Source organism: Corticium candelabrum, chromosome 12 (assembly GCF_963422355.1).
Source record: "Corticium candelabrum chromosome 12, ooCorCand1.1, whole genome shotgun sequence".
Taxonomy (NCBI): Eukaryota; Metazoa; Porifera; class Homoscleromorpha; order Homosclerophorida; family Plakinidae; genus Corticium; species Corticium candelabrum.
The window spans coordinates 1,534,604-1,547,500 of NC_085096.1; the positions used below are offsets into that span (position 1 = coordinate 1,534,604).

General features: G+C 39.8%; 4 protein-coding genes across 4 annotated transcripts; 1 reads left to right on the top strand and 3 right to left on the bottom strand.

Moving 5' to 3' along the window:
• The first annotated feature begins 2,887 nt into the window (after positions 1-2,887).
• LOC134187782 (dynein intermediate chain 2, ciliary-like) lies at positions 2,888-4,113 on the top strand. Its single transcript, XM_062655933.1, has 5 exons — positions 2,888-3,085; positions 3,153-3,207; positions 3,417-3,495; positions 3,850-3,901; positions 3,958-4,113. Exons 1-5 carry the CDS (start codon positions 2,960-2,962, stop codon positions 4,039-4,041), a joined length of 396 nt encoding a protein of 131 aa, XP_062511917.1. The 5' UTR covers positions 2,888-2,959; the 3' UTR covers positions 4,042-4,113.
• A 760-nt stretch (positions 4,114-4,873) lies between these two features.
• LOC134188055 (putative leucine-rich repeat-containing protein DDB_G0281931) lies at positions 4,874-7,746 on the bottom strand. The gene is made up of 5 exons (XM_062656236.1): positions 7,610-7,746; positions 7,492-7,548; positions 7,232-7,434; positions 5,436-7,175; positions 4,874-5,173 (listed from the first exon to the last, which is right to left on the bottom strand). The coding sequence occupies exons 1-5, from the start codon at positions 7,627-7,629 to the stop codon at positions 4,992-4,994; spliced, it is 2,202 nt and encodes a 733-aa protein (XP_062512220.1). The 5' UTR covers positions 7,630-7,746; the 3' UTR covers positions 4,874-4,991.
• Positions 7,747-8,262: 516 nt separating this feature from the next.
• On the bottom strand, positions 8,263-9,077 carry LOC134188299 (leucine-rich repeat-containing protein 15-like). Its single transcript, XM_062656495.1, has 6 exons — positions 8,986-9,077; positions 8,844-8,915; positions 8,701-8,772; positions 8,567-8,638; positions 8,424-8,495; positions 8,263-8,335 (listed from the first exon to the last, which is right to left on the bottom strand). Exons 1-6 carry the CDS (start codon positions 9,075-9,077, stop codon positions 8,263-8,265), a joined length of 453 nt encoding a protein of 150 aa, XP_062512479.1.
• Positions 9,078-9,101: 24 nt separating this feature from the next.
• On the bottom strand, positions 9,102-10,735 carry LOC134188300 (uncharacterized). The gene is made up of 7 exons (XM_062656496.1): positions 10,491-10,735; positions 10,321-10,392; positions 10,182-10,241; positions 10,033-10,113; positions 9,898-9,969; positions 9,759-9,833; positions 9,102-9,197 (listed from the first exon to the last, which is right to left on the bottom strand). Exons 1-7 carry the CDS (start codon positions 10,733-10,735, stop codon positions 9,119-9,121), a joined length of 684 nt encoding a protein of 227 aa, XP_062512480.1. The 3' UTR covers positions 9,102-9,118.
• Between the last annotated feature and the right edge of the window lie 2,162 nt (positions 10,736-12,897).

Below are 12,897 nucleotides of genomic sequence, written 5' to 3' on the forward strand. Positions count from 1 at the left end.
GAAACTTTTGAAAGAGGGGGTTGATCTGCTAGCAGTCGTAAAGCATCAACTAGTGTTCTCTTTTAATAAATTATTTATTGCTATAAATAGTTGACTGCTAAGATGCGAGACTGACTATAGTTATACACGTATATGAAACAATGCAATCAGCCGTGGAATTAAATTATATAAATCAGCAGCATTGATCTGCATGGATGTACGTACAGAAACAGTCCATTGTGCATCTAGTGTGCATAGTCTTGAGATAGTCTAGAAGGTTCAGAAAGCTGCCTGATATGTAGTAGCAAGAGCAGCCAGAACCTTTTGTGCAATCTGACCAGATAACATTCGCAAAAGGCAGCAACCATCACATACCAATTTTCTTACTATACGTCTAGGTGTGAGGCTACGCACTTCCTTTCATGAATGGTAAACCACGCCTATTGAAAAAGAGAGGTTTAACCCGGCCGAAACCCCCTCTGGATCCAGGCCTGAGCTGTGAGTTGAGATTACAGCTTTGCTAATCCTGGGAGATTAGAGATCGCTTCATTATCGAGCACAAGACCTTTTCTCATGTTGTCAAGGTATCTGTTATTACAATTGTTGATAAGCTGATAGTACAAGACGCGAAGAACATTGAAATTTTTCTCACAGCAATGTTAGGTTAGGAATGTCCGAGATACCTCTCGTTTCTATCCGTTGAATTGAGTTCCCTCTCAGGTCACTACACAAAACGTTAGAGATGTATACAAGACGTTATCTGTAGTCATTGTATATGATCGCATACAATGTATTCAGGTATGAGTAGTTGTAGAGATGTCGTTGAAAAAATGCTGAAGCGTTAGTAACATAATTGTCCCTGAGCTGTCTAAAAATAAAAATTAGAAAAACAAGGCAATTCAAGATATACAGATCCTGAAAATTTTTATGACTTACAATGTTACTATTCTAGGTGGAAGGAAGAAGGACTCTTTTAGTTTGTTGCCATTTCCGTGTCTAGACAATAACATACAGTCAGCGTTAATCAGTAAAACTAATAAAAATAATAATGTTCAAAATGGCGGATAAATTTCTTCTCACATTCTCTCCAGAGAAGAAAAATTGAGGAAGTAATTAGGATCAATGACTGACACGTTGCAGTTTTGAAACAAACTGTAACATGATGAGAAAGACGAACATTGAAACAATAAACGTCGTTGAAAACACGTCTCTGGGAATCATTCTAGTTTTAGTTGCGACGGTCCCTTACAATACTGTCATGTCGGTTGGGAAGACGGATGCAGATGGGAGACCGTCGTGGAGGTCAATGCCACTGCAGTTGACCGTCTTGCTGACAAAGTCACAACTGCACATCGAGCATCCTTCCCGAGTCCACGATGACGGCATGCCAGTGTCTAGCTGCTTTGCAACTGCAGGGTTTGCTCCGACGAGATGAGTTCCGTTTGCGAAGCAAAAGAGCAGCAGAAGTGACCAGAAAAGAGCAGTGCAAGACATCATGATCCTCACCAACATTTGACTGTCCTTCCTCGCAGACAGCTGTGCGTACAATGATGCCTATGAATGTATGAGGAGTGTTATACACATACAGGAAAATCAGTGGCGGAGTAATTGATTGGCTGACTGGTAAATACCTCATAGATTTTTACAACAAATTAGTTAGGGAAGGTAAGCAGTAATTAGATATGTCTAGTGCTGTCTCTTCCACATGTTGAAAGATAAGTCTCGAAAGTGAGCAATGAGTAGACATCACGCCATGCAACTGATAACAGAGTCACAGTCACACTCTATTGTTTGTAGTTCATGCATGCAGCTACGTTTACAGATGCACCTGTCATGCCACGTGACAATCGAAAAACAGGTACGGAGCTCCAGACATAGCATATGTATTAATCTTATTCTTTATAGATATTTTGTTAGCTGCACAGAACTAAGATTAACTAACCCTGAGATTTTTGTGCATTCTGGTAGCCGAAATTGTTCCAATGGCAAACTTTTGATTCCAGATTTGGTGCGGATGTTTAGCTAACACACAGACAAGCAGACATACACACACACAGACTGTCAGACAGATTTATTTACTGTGTTAGAATAAGAACAGATAGACAGCCATACATATATAGAGAGACAGACAGACAGACAGACAGAATCAAGTTTATTGTCAACAATCTTCACTACTACAAACAGTTATTGTTAAAATGAAATGTTCTACTTGTAGTCCGAGACTATTGCTAATGAGTAAAACACTGAATGTACAGACAGACAGACAGAAAGACAGACAGGCTGACTGACTGACAGATTGATTTATTGTGTTAGAATCAAAACAGACAGACACACAGACACAAGGACAGATGAACACACACACACACACACACACACACACACACACACACACACACACACACACACACACACACACACACACACACACACACACACACACACACACACACACACACACACACACACACACACACACACACACACACACACACACACGACACACACACACACACACACACACACACACACACACACACACAGAACTTGTAGCTAGATGATATCAGTCAGCAGTGATGGACAGGGAAACAAAGACATTATCAGATAGGGACTGAAAGGTATAGACTACTAGATCAATGGAGTGACTGGTTACTGGTTGGTGTTAAAGCTACATGCTATAGAAGACTATAAATGGATGACAGGCAATCGAACAGGATGCTTTATAAAATTAAGGTTTGAGGTGTGGGTTTTTTCGGGTTTGAATTCCATTCCTGTGAGCAATGTGTACATATACTTGGGGTATAACAAATGATCTTTATGATTTCGTAGACTAAATGCATTTGTAATGAATGTTCACGTAATTACGAGGTGCATTACAATAACAAGTTGTGTGTGTGTGTGTGTGTGTGTGTGTGTGTGTGTGTGTGTGTGTGTGTGTGTGTGTGTGTGTTTGTGTGTGTGACAAGAAGACTGACAACCATTGATGGACAATTTCTTGTGTTCTAGAGAAGAGCCCGTGTTTACGTTCGATTTGAATTGTTCCGTACGAGACGTGGCATGGGCTCCATACTCCAGTACCGTGTTTGCTGCCGTGACGACAGACGGCAGGGTGAGAGACTTTGCAGCACTTTTGTTGTACGTATCTACTGAGCTGTAGTCGATGCTTCTCTGTGTAGGTGCATGTGTTTGACCTGAGCATTAACAAGTATGAGGCTTTGTGTGAACAAAAAGGTACTTTAAGACAACTGTGTTGATTGTTGATTGTTGATATATGTAGTCTGAAAAACGAAGTATGTTGCATATGGTAAAGCATGCTTGACCATCTGATTGTTTGTTTGTCTATTTTTATCTTTTGTTGACTTGATAGTTATTCTTGTTGTTATAAATTTTATTGGTGTCTCTTTGTGTTCACAGTTCGATTGGTTTATTTTTTGTGTTAGTAACTCGTAAGAAGAAGTCTATTCTTACCCACATTTCTTTTAATCAACGTCACCCAATCATTGTTGTTGGAGATGACAGGTGAGTAGATTCATTAGTCTTGTATGAGATGTGGAATGGACACACATTCAACACACACACACACACACACACACACACACACACACACACACACACACACACACACACACACACACACACACACACATGACACACACGACACAACACACACAAACAAACACATTTACACGCACAAACAAACAACATACACAAACACAAACAAACTTGCACACACAACACGCACACAACACACACACACACACACACACACACACAAACAACACATTCACATGCACAAACACAAATAAACACACGCAATCATTTGAACTCAAGCTTTACTTTGAACTATGATGACATTTGGTGTGTCTAATCTAGTGGTACTGTATCCAGCTTGAAGCTTTCTCCTAACATCCGTAAAGTATTGCAGGTAAGTCTATTGCTCAGCCCTCTAATTTAGTGTGACTCAGAGAATGTCGATTTTAGGACAAGAACGCGACCGTTGAGACAGAGATAGCAAAAATGGACAAGCTGTTGTGTCTCGTGCGAGAACCAAAGGCAGAACCGTAACAATTTCATGCTATTTCCTCTTACTGTATCTTCATAATTGATGGTACCACCGGTCAGCATGTCATATGTGATAGTCTCATTACACTTTAAACTTGTAACCTACAATACAATGGCCTATCGGTTTTGTTAGCACTGGAACGGTTGCTTCTAATGTTAACATATGATTATCGACAGTGGCTTATCTGTCAATGTGAATTGGAATTTTATTTCAAACTCGGAGATGCTCATGTGATGGTCACATTATGTTGTGATGTCACTATGTTGTGATGTCACTATTTATGCTGTGATGTCACTTTATATGTTGTGATGTCACTTTTTTGTTGTGATGTCACTTTTTGTGTTGTGATGTCACTTTTTGTTGTGATGTTACTTTTTATGTTGTGATGTCACTTTTGTGTTGTGATGTCACGTTTTGTGTTGTGATGTCACGTTTTGTGTTATGATGTCACTTTTTGTGTTGTGATATCACCTTTTATGTTGTGATGTCACGTTTTATGCTGTGATGTCACTATGTTGTGATGTCACTTTTATATTGTGATGTCACTGTGTTGTGATGTCACTTTTTATACTGTGATGTCACTGTGTTGTGATGTCACTTTTATATTGTGATGTTACTATGTTGTGATGTCACTTTTTATACTGTGATGTCGCTATTTATATTGTGATGTCACTATATTTATATTGTGATGTCACTATATTTATGTTATGATGTCACTATATTTATATTGTGATGTCATGTTTTTGTTGTGATTTTTGCTATTATATGTTGTAATGCCATTTCTGGCGAAAACACACTTGACTTAAGCGCTACAAAACGAATCCAATTGGTGGATACTTTGAATTGCTTAAATTCATTCAGCACGAAGTCTAATTAGTGGCAATTTTCGTTACTTCTAATTGCTACATCAATGTAGATGGCTTCTGCCTCAACTAACTGTGTGTTATTGTCCTCATTCTTCTGTTGTCTCATCACCAACTAGGCTTGGCAAATTATTTTCGTTTTGAATCGAGCTCTCGTGATGTTTAGGATCTTCTTCGGTGAAGAGATAAATAAAAAAGTTGACAATCTTGCAAGGACTGTTGGTAGAACGAACCTTCTTAACAGCAGCATAGACAGAACGCACCAAGCGACCTGCAACAATAATAATAATAATAAAGTATGTTAACAAGTAATTGAAGGCTGGCTCTCGATCGTCAGTGCTGTGACACTGACACTTAAATAGCCATTTTATTGTCTTGTGCATTGCAGAGCTATTTGCCAATACTTTGAGCCCACGATAAGCTCATGTGATTTTTCAAGAAAACCACTTGTGTGGCTATAATTTCTGCATTTCCTGTATTCATTTCACACTCACTTATCAAGAGCCGCCCCCAAATTCAAAATCCAAACTCACCGATCAGATAGATCACAAAGGCAGCATGTATCAATTGCAATATAATTGAGAAAACAAGTCTGTCGTCATCGTTCGATGTAGAGAGTTCGTCTGACGTGGCTTCTTCAAGAGTTATCAGCGTGCCCAACATGAGACTCAGAGAAATGACGAGCAAAGAGAGAAGTTGCAGCCAGTGCTCAGATTTTCTCTTGATGGGCTTGAATTGGGCGTGAAATAACAAGAAGAGGTTAGCAATCAGAGCTGCGATTGCGACACCAGACAAACTATTGCTACCAAAGTATTCGATAGCACAAATGAGGAGAAATTTCCTTGAGATCTCCAATAATTCCCAAAACCAGAACTTTGCCTCGTAGTTCTCGTCCAGAAATTCGATCGACTGAAGGAGATCGTGGCCAACGCAATTTCTTCTGTCACGCAAAGATACAAACTGCTCATCTTCAGTAGGATCAACGTTTCCCACAGCTTTACGATGTCGCTTGTACAGACCCCATAGAAGAATAAAAGGTAAAGAGATGACATAGAATGTGCAAACCCAAGAGATGATAAAGAGAACTCTGTTAGGATCATCTCTATTGAAATTGCACCGAATGCTCATGTCGGTTTTCAAATACCATGAACAATCCTGCTGAGTGTTGTAAAGGCAAAGTTTTATACATGTCCAAGGTTTATATGGCAATGTGGCCATGATATTGGCAGTAGTAGATGGATAGCAGAGAAACATGATCCACCAGCTGTTGCGCAGACACGATCGTCTGGCCAGTGAAAGAGTGCTTGGCTGTGGACGCAATGTTTCCCACCAGTAGGGAAGAATGCGATATCGAACATAGTAGTAGACGACGATAGCGAGTATGACAATGAACTGCACGCATATGTTGGCTACTGTCTTTTGCAACGAATTGAATCGTAATTGGTAGTTGATGCACGTCGGATTGGCCATTTCTACCACTTGCAGTTCTATGTTCTTTACCCAACTACCCACCGCAAGTAGGACCTTTGGCCAGGGAACATATGATAGGGCGGACAAAACTCCAGACATGACTTGTACGAAACCTACAATAATCTTTGCTTTGGAAGCGATTTGGTCCACAACAGTAGTAACACCGGTCATTCGCAGTTTGTCTGCCATGAAAAGAGCAACAAAGAATGCAATAACGAGCAGGACAATGAACAAAATCTGTAAAATGCTTCGCCATAATGCAGGACAATGCTGGCATGTGTTGAACCAGGAAAAGTATCCGTCGGAGCAGAGCGAACATAGAGGCCCCTTATACCCTTGCGAACACATTTCCTCATTTGTAACACCACCTTGGCAGCTGGCAGACACTGGACAACGATAAACTAGCGGCAGTTCTTGAGTAAAGTTGACTTTTGTTTGATCATAGTTGACAGTGTCCTTTGCTAAGTCGATATCTCTAGTGAATTCTACATATTGCTGTTGCCCACGGCTAGTGTGGTTCCATTGCCACCAATATCCAGATCTCACATTAAGGTAGTCATTTGTACAAGCAAATCCGGGGTCGGTGGCATTGCAGGCTCTACAAGGACCGAATCGTTGTAGTCTGTAATAACCTTCGAGACACGGACAGGCTCTGTGACCTGCCTGCACTGTGGTGTTTGTCCCGGTTGGGCAAACCGAGCAGTCTAGAGGGTTCGTGCCTGGATTGTGTTGGGGTGACACGTATGTGCCGTTCACGCATAGCTTGCAGCTTCTTCTTCCTGCTTCATCTTGATAAAATCCGCCTACAGAAATATCAATCATTTAAAGAGCCACTCACGTGCTCTTTCAATCTACATACCAGCTGGGCATTTAGTGCATTTAGCTATTGGTCCGTGGTATGTTTGATAATTAAAGGTGTAACTTCCCGAGGGACATTGAGAGCAGTTACGCATTCCTTTATTGTATGGTTTACAAACAAATCCAAAAGGCCCGTATTCCACATCTCCTCGTTGTCCGCGTCCAGGATAAATTGTCACAACTCCTCCAGTCTTGACACATTGACTGTAACAATTCAGTTAGCTAGCTACAAAAGTTCAGCTGTGGTACATATATATTTACATAGTCACGTTGACTGGAGGATGTGGCAGATGGTTGAGTTGACTGCAATCCAACCAACTGAATATAACATAGAGAAACTGTAGATAACAGCAAATAGAAAAGATGAGGCAGCTCTTACAATGTTGTCTTAGGCGACATGAATGGTTTAAACAGACTGTTTGCTAGTGTCGTAATAGCGTTGCCGATTAGATATCTGTGAAGACACAAACAGCAGCTATAGCTTCGAGTACACTTGCCTGGACGTCTTGATTTTTTCACAAGACGATCTTGGAATACGAGGCAACTCATACTCAGAAGTTAAAATTGTAATGTTTACAAACATGTTCTCAATTGAAGACAAATCAAGAAAAGCTCCGTCTTCCACAGTAGATATGTTGTTGTTCATCAGGTTTCTGTAATATTGAGCACAGTAAGGAGATGACTTGTTTTCTTATAATTGTCTTACAGAGAACCGAGAAATTGCAGTCCTGAGAATGCGCTTCTTCTAAGGACTGTAAACTTGTTTTCCATGAGAAGTCTAAACAAAATATTTCAGCAAAATAAAGATACACTTGTTTGCATGTTTGTTGTTTATTGTTATGGCAGCGTTCATTACCACTACTAACATGCAAAAGATTCTGTCTGTCCGTCTGGTTTTCTGTGTGTCTGTCCATTCGTCTGTCTGTCTGTCCGTCTATTTGTTTGTGTGTTTGTCCATCCATCTGTTTGTCTTTCTGTCTGTCTGTCCATCTGTCTATCTGTCTGTTCATATGTCTGTCTGTTTTCAATAAATTACATTTCACTTAGCCGCCATTGTTTACTGATGGTTGCAGGCAGGCTTGTCAGTTGATTCCCGGATGCAGATCTGTAAATGGATGAAATACAATTGTATGTATGTATCACTATTATTGCAAACACACCACTTGTATACACAATTAATATGTGCAGCTCACAGTATCACTAGCCCTTGTAATTTTTGAAACAGGGTGCTGTTGATTTCAACTAAAAGATTGCGGTGTAGAAACCTGTTGCAAATGGATAGCATTACACATCGTATCATGAACGAAGTTTCTAAATTGAAAAAAAATTATCTAACAATTCCATCACTAGCTGTCCTTGTCTGAATGGAGAGCCAGAAATTGTGGTCAGTTTATTGAAACCCAGATTTCTGCAACGATATATACATTCAAGTTATCCAACATACAGATTGCTCTAGATTGATAAACACACAATGTATATATTGCGGTGGCGTGCTGGAATACTCCTGGTGGAAGACAACGTATCTTGTTCCTACTTAAGTCTCTACAAGAAACATTTTGAACACAAACACAACAATTTAAAAGTTGACATGATCATTCAGTACAGTATCTCACAATCTTTGCAAATTGTTTAGTCTTCGAAATGCATTTGGGTGAAGACTTGAGATATTACAGTCTGCAAACCATCTTTAAAATAGTTCAAAAACGATTAGTGGTTGTAATACCCGTATTATCGTCATTCACTTAGTATACGTACAGTTCTGTGATCGTTGGTAATGTGAGGCAGTCTTGTGGAAGGTTGCCAAAGTTGTTTAGAGGTGCTACGATAGATCTGCATTGCAAAGACATGTGTGTCGCTTAAATTGCAATTCGATGGGTTTGTACACATGCTACAGTGATCTGCTCTTCTTTGCAAGGTTGTGACATCCTTGAAGAGAGGCAAGGGTCATGTTGTTGTTGCTAAGATAGCTACAATAAAATAAAATAAATTAAATATTGATTAGATCAAAGAATTATTGAGTCGCAGGCCTGGATCCAGAAACTTTTGAAAGAGGGGGTTGATCTGCTAGCAGTCGTAAAGCATCAACTAGTGTTCTCTTTTAATAAATTATTTATTGCTATAAATAGTTGACTGCTAAGGTGCGAGACTGACTATAGTTATAGACGTATATGAAACAATGCAATCAGCCGTGGAATTAAATTATATAAATCAGCAGCATTGATCTGCATGGATGTACGTACAGAAACAGTCTATTGTGCATCTAGTGTGCATAGTCTTGAGATAGTCTAGAAGGTTCAGAAAGCTGCCCGATATATAGTAGCAAGAGCAGCTAGAACCTTTTGTGCAATCTGACCAGATAACATGCGCAAAAGGCAGCAACCATCACATACCAATTTTCTTACTATACGTCTAGGTGTGAGGCTACGCACTTCCTTTCATGAATGGTAAACCACGCTTATTGAAAAAGGGGGGTTTAACCCGGTCTGAACCCCCTCTGGATCCAGGCCTGAGCTGTGAGTTGAGATTACAGCTCTGCTAATCCTGGGAGATTAGAGATCGCTTCATTATCGAGCACAAGACCTTTTCTCATGTTGTCAAGGTATCTGTTATTACAATTGTTGATAAGCTGATAGTACAAGACGCGGAAAACATTGAAATTTTTCTCACAGCAATGTTAGGTTAGGAATGTCCGAGATACCTCTCGTTTCTATCCGTTGAATTGAGTTCCCTCTCAGGTCACTACACGAAACGTTAGAGATGTATACAAGACGTTATCTGTAGTCATTGTATATGATCGCATACAATGTATTCAGGTATGAGTAGTTGTAGAGATGTCGTTGAAAAAATGCTGAAGCGTTAGTAACATAATTGTCCCTGAGCTGTCTAAAAATAAAAATTAGGAAAACAAGGCAATTCAAGATATACAGATCCTGAAAATTTTTATGACTTACAATGTTACTATTTTAGGTGGAAGGAAGAAGGACTCTTTTAGTTTGTTGTCATTTCCGTGTCTAGACAATAACATACAGTCAGCGTTAAAAAACTGATAAAAATAATAATGTTCAAAATGGCGGATAAATTTCTTCTCACATTCTCTCCAGAGAAGAAAAATTGAGGAAGTAATTAGGATCAATCACTGACACGCTGCAGTTTTGAAACAAACTGTAACATGATGAGAAAGACAAACATTGAAACAATTAACGTCGTTGAAAACACGTTATCTGGGAATTATTTCAGTTTTAGTTTGGACGGTCCCTTACAATACTGTCATGTCGGTTGGGAAGACGGATGCAGATGGGAGACCGTCGTGGAGGTCAATGCCACTGCAGTTGACCGTCTTGCTGACAAAGTCACAACTGCACATCGAGCATCCTTCCCGAGTCCACGATGATGGCATGCCAGTGTCTAGCTGCTTTGCAACTGCAGGGTTTGCTCCGACGAGATGAGTTCCGTTTGCGAAGCAAAAGAGCAGCAGAAGTGACCAGAAAAGAGCAGTGCAAGACATCATGATTCTCACCAACATTTGACTGTCCTTCCTCGCAGACAGCTGTGCGTACAATGATGCCTATGAATGTATGAGGAGTGTTATACACATACAGGAAAATCAGTGGCGAAGTAATTGATCGGCTGACTGGTAAATACCTCATAGATTTATACAACAAATTAGTTAGCGAAAGTAAGCAGTAATTAGATATGTCTAGTGTTGTCTCTTCCACATGTTGAAAGATAAGTCTCGAAAGTGAGCAATGAGTAGACATCACGCCATGCAAACATACTGATAACAGAGTCACAGTCACACTCTATTGTTTGTAGTTCATGCATGCAGCTACGTTTACAGATGCACCTGTCATGCCACGTGACAATCGGAAAACACGTACGGGGCTCCAGACACAGCATATGTATTAATCTTATTCTTTATAGATATTTTGTTAGCAGCACAGAACTAAGATTAACTAACCCTGAGATTTTTGTGCATTCTGGTAGCCGAAATTGTTCCAATGGCAAACTTTTGATTCCAGATTTGGTCCGGATTTTTAGCTTTTCAATTGTTGAAACTTGGCATGCTTCAAATTCAAAAATTCAACTAATTTCTAAAAGAAAAATTTTGAAATTTGACCATTACATACAGCCCTCTAAAGTCCGTTCCAGAATTAAAAAGAATTAAATTGGGAAGTGGCTTAGGATACCTAACACTCTAAAACGTATCAGATTGTTGTAACAATCACTTTCGGTGTCTCATTATTGCTGTTGGGATACCTTGCCTGTAAACTGCGCAAAACAAAGCCGACGGTGCTGTAGAAAACGACAGAGAGAGTGATGGTGGCTGTACCTAGCGTGTCGATTACATTCTCAAACTGCTTCTAGTTACAATTAACGTACCTATCTAATTACAGTAGGTACATGTATATGCAATTAGATAGATGATTGACAAGACTCCACCTTCTCTCATTATTTTACCAAAAGCATCACATATCTCCGCTTTAATATCTCTGGTGTAATGCATCCTACAAACGAGAGGCGTCCGTAATTGAATAAAGCAGACATAGAGCTTTCCAATGGTACCCGTATGACCGCAGGGTTACGCGTCAGCAGCCCACTTTCGCCCAACTGACTTTAGTTCTGGAAAGGAATTTAGTCCATTAATTAATAAGTGATAATGCAGATTTCTAACCGTAGATATCAACACATTATCAAAAGTCTCTAGAAAGGCGGCGAAGATTGCAGATTTTTTAAGTCTAATTATATGTGGAAATGTGCAACATGTTGGGTCTTCTATGGCCACCGAAACCAGACCATGTGGCAGTGCTGCATTGCTAGACTTCTTGACAGTAAAACTAGAGGCTGTCTCAGACCTTAATCCCGCCCTTATTCTTGGCAACGCGAGACTACACTGTACACACCCTACTCCGGCAACTAATTAGGAGAAAACACGGGGCTGTCTAAAACCATGTGACGACAACTCGTATAGCAATTCTTTGAAAGCCGTGCACTGTATGGTGCTGAGGGTTAGACGTTCATTGCAGCAAAGTGCTGTCTGTAAAAGCTTGAATAGCCTCTAGCAGTATCCGACCACGCCTAAGTTGCCTGACATATCAGTCAATCAGAGGTGAAATTTTAATTAATATTAACTATTTACCATTCAATGTTGACGTGTGTACATCAATTGAAATCGACTATTTTCACCAACTATTATTTATTGACCGTGTTCCATACATAGATTTGTTATCAGACAGACAGACAAATGTGATCCTTAAATTAATTATATATATTATGCTCCATACAGAAATCGGTTTGGAATTGACATATTGCACGTGTACATTGAACTAATCATTTACTGTAGATAATTGCTAGTAAATGAAGCTGTGTTTACACCGTCGCTTCAGAGCTACGAGCATGTGTGTGTGTGTGTGTGTGTGTGTGTGTGTGTGTGTGTGTGTGTGTGTGTGTGTGTGTGTGTGTGTGCACATTGAACTAATCATTACTGTAGATAATTATTAGCTTAGTCAAGTAATTAATTAATATGTTTACCTAACGTATGAGTGTAATATACACATTTTGGTTTCGTACTAAGGCGCCTGGCTGTCACAGAGGTAAAACTAATTAATTAATTTAATTAACTGAGTGTTGAAATTCCCGTAGGGTAAAGTCGCCCAACCGTGGACACCG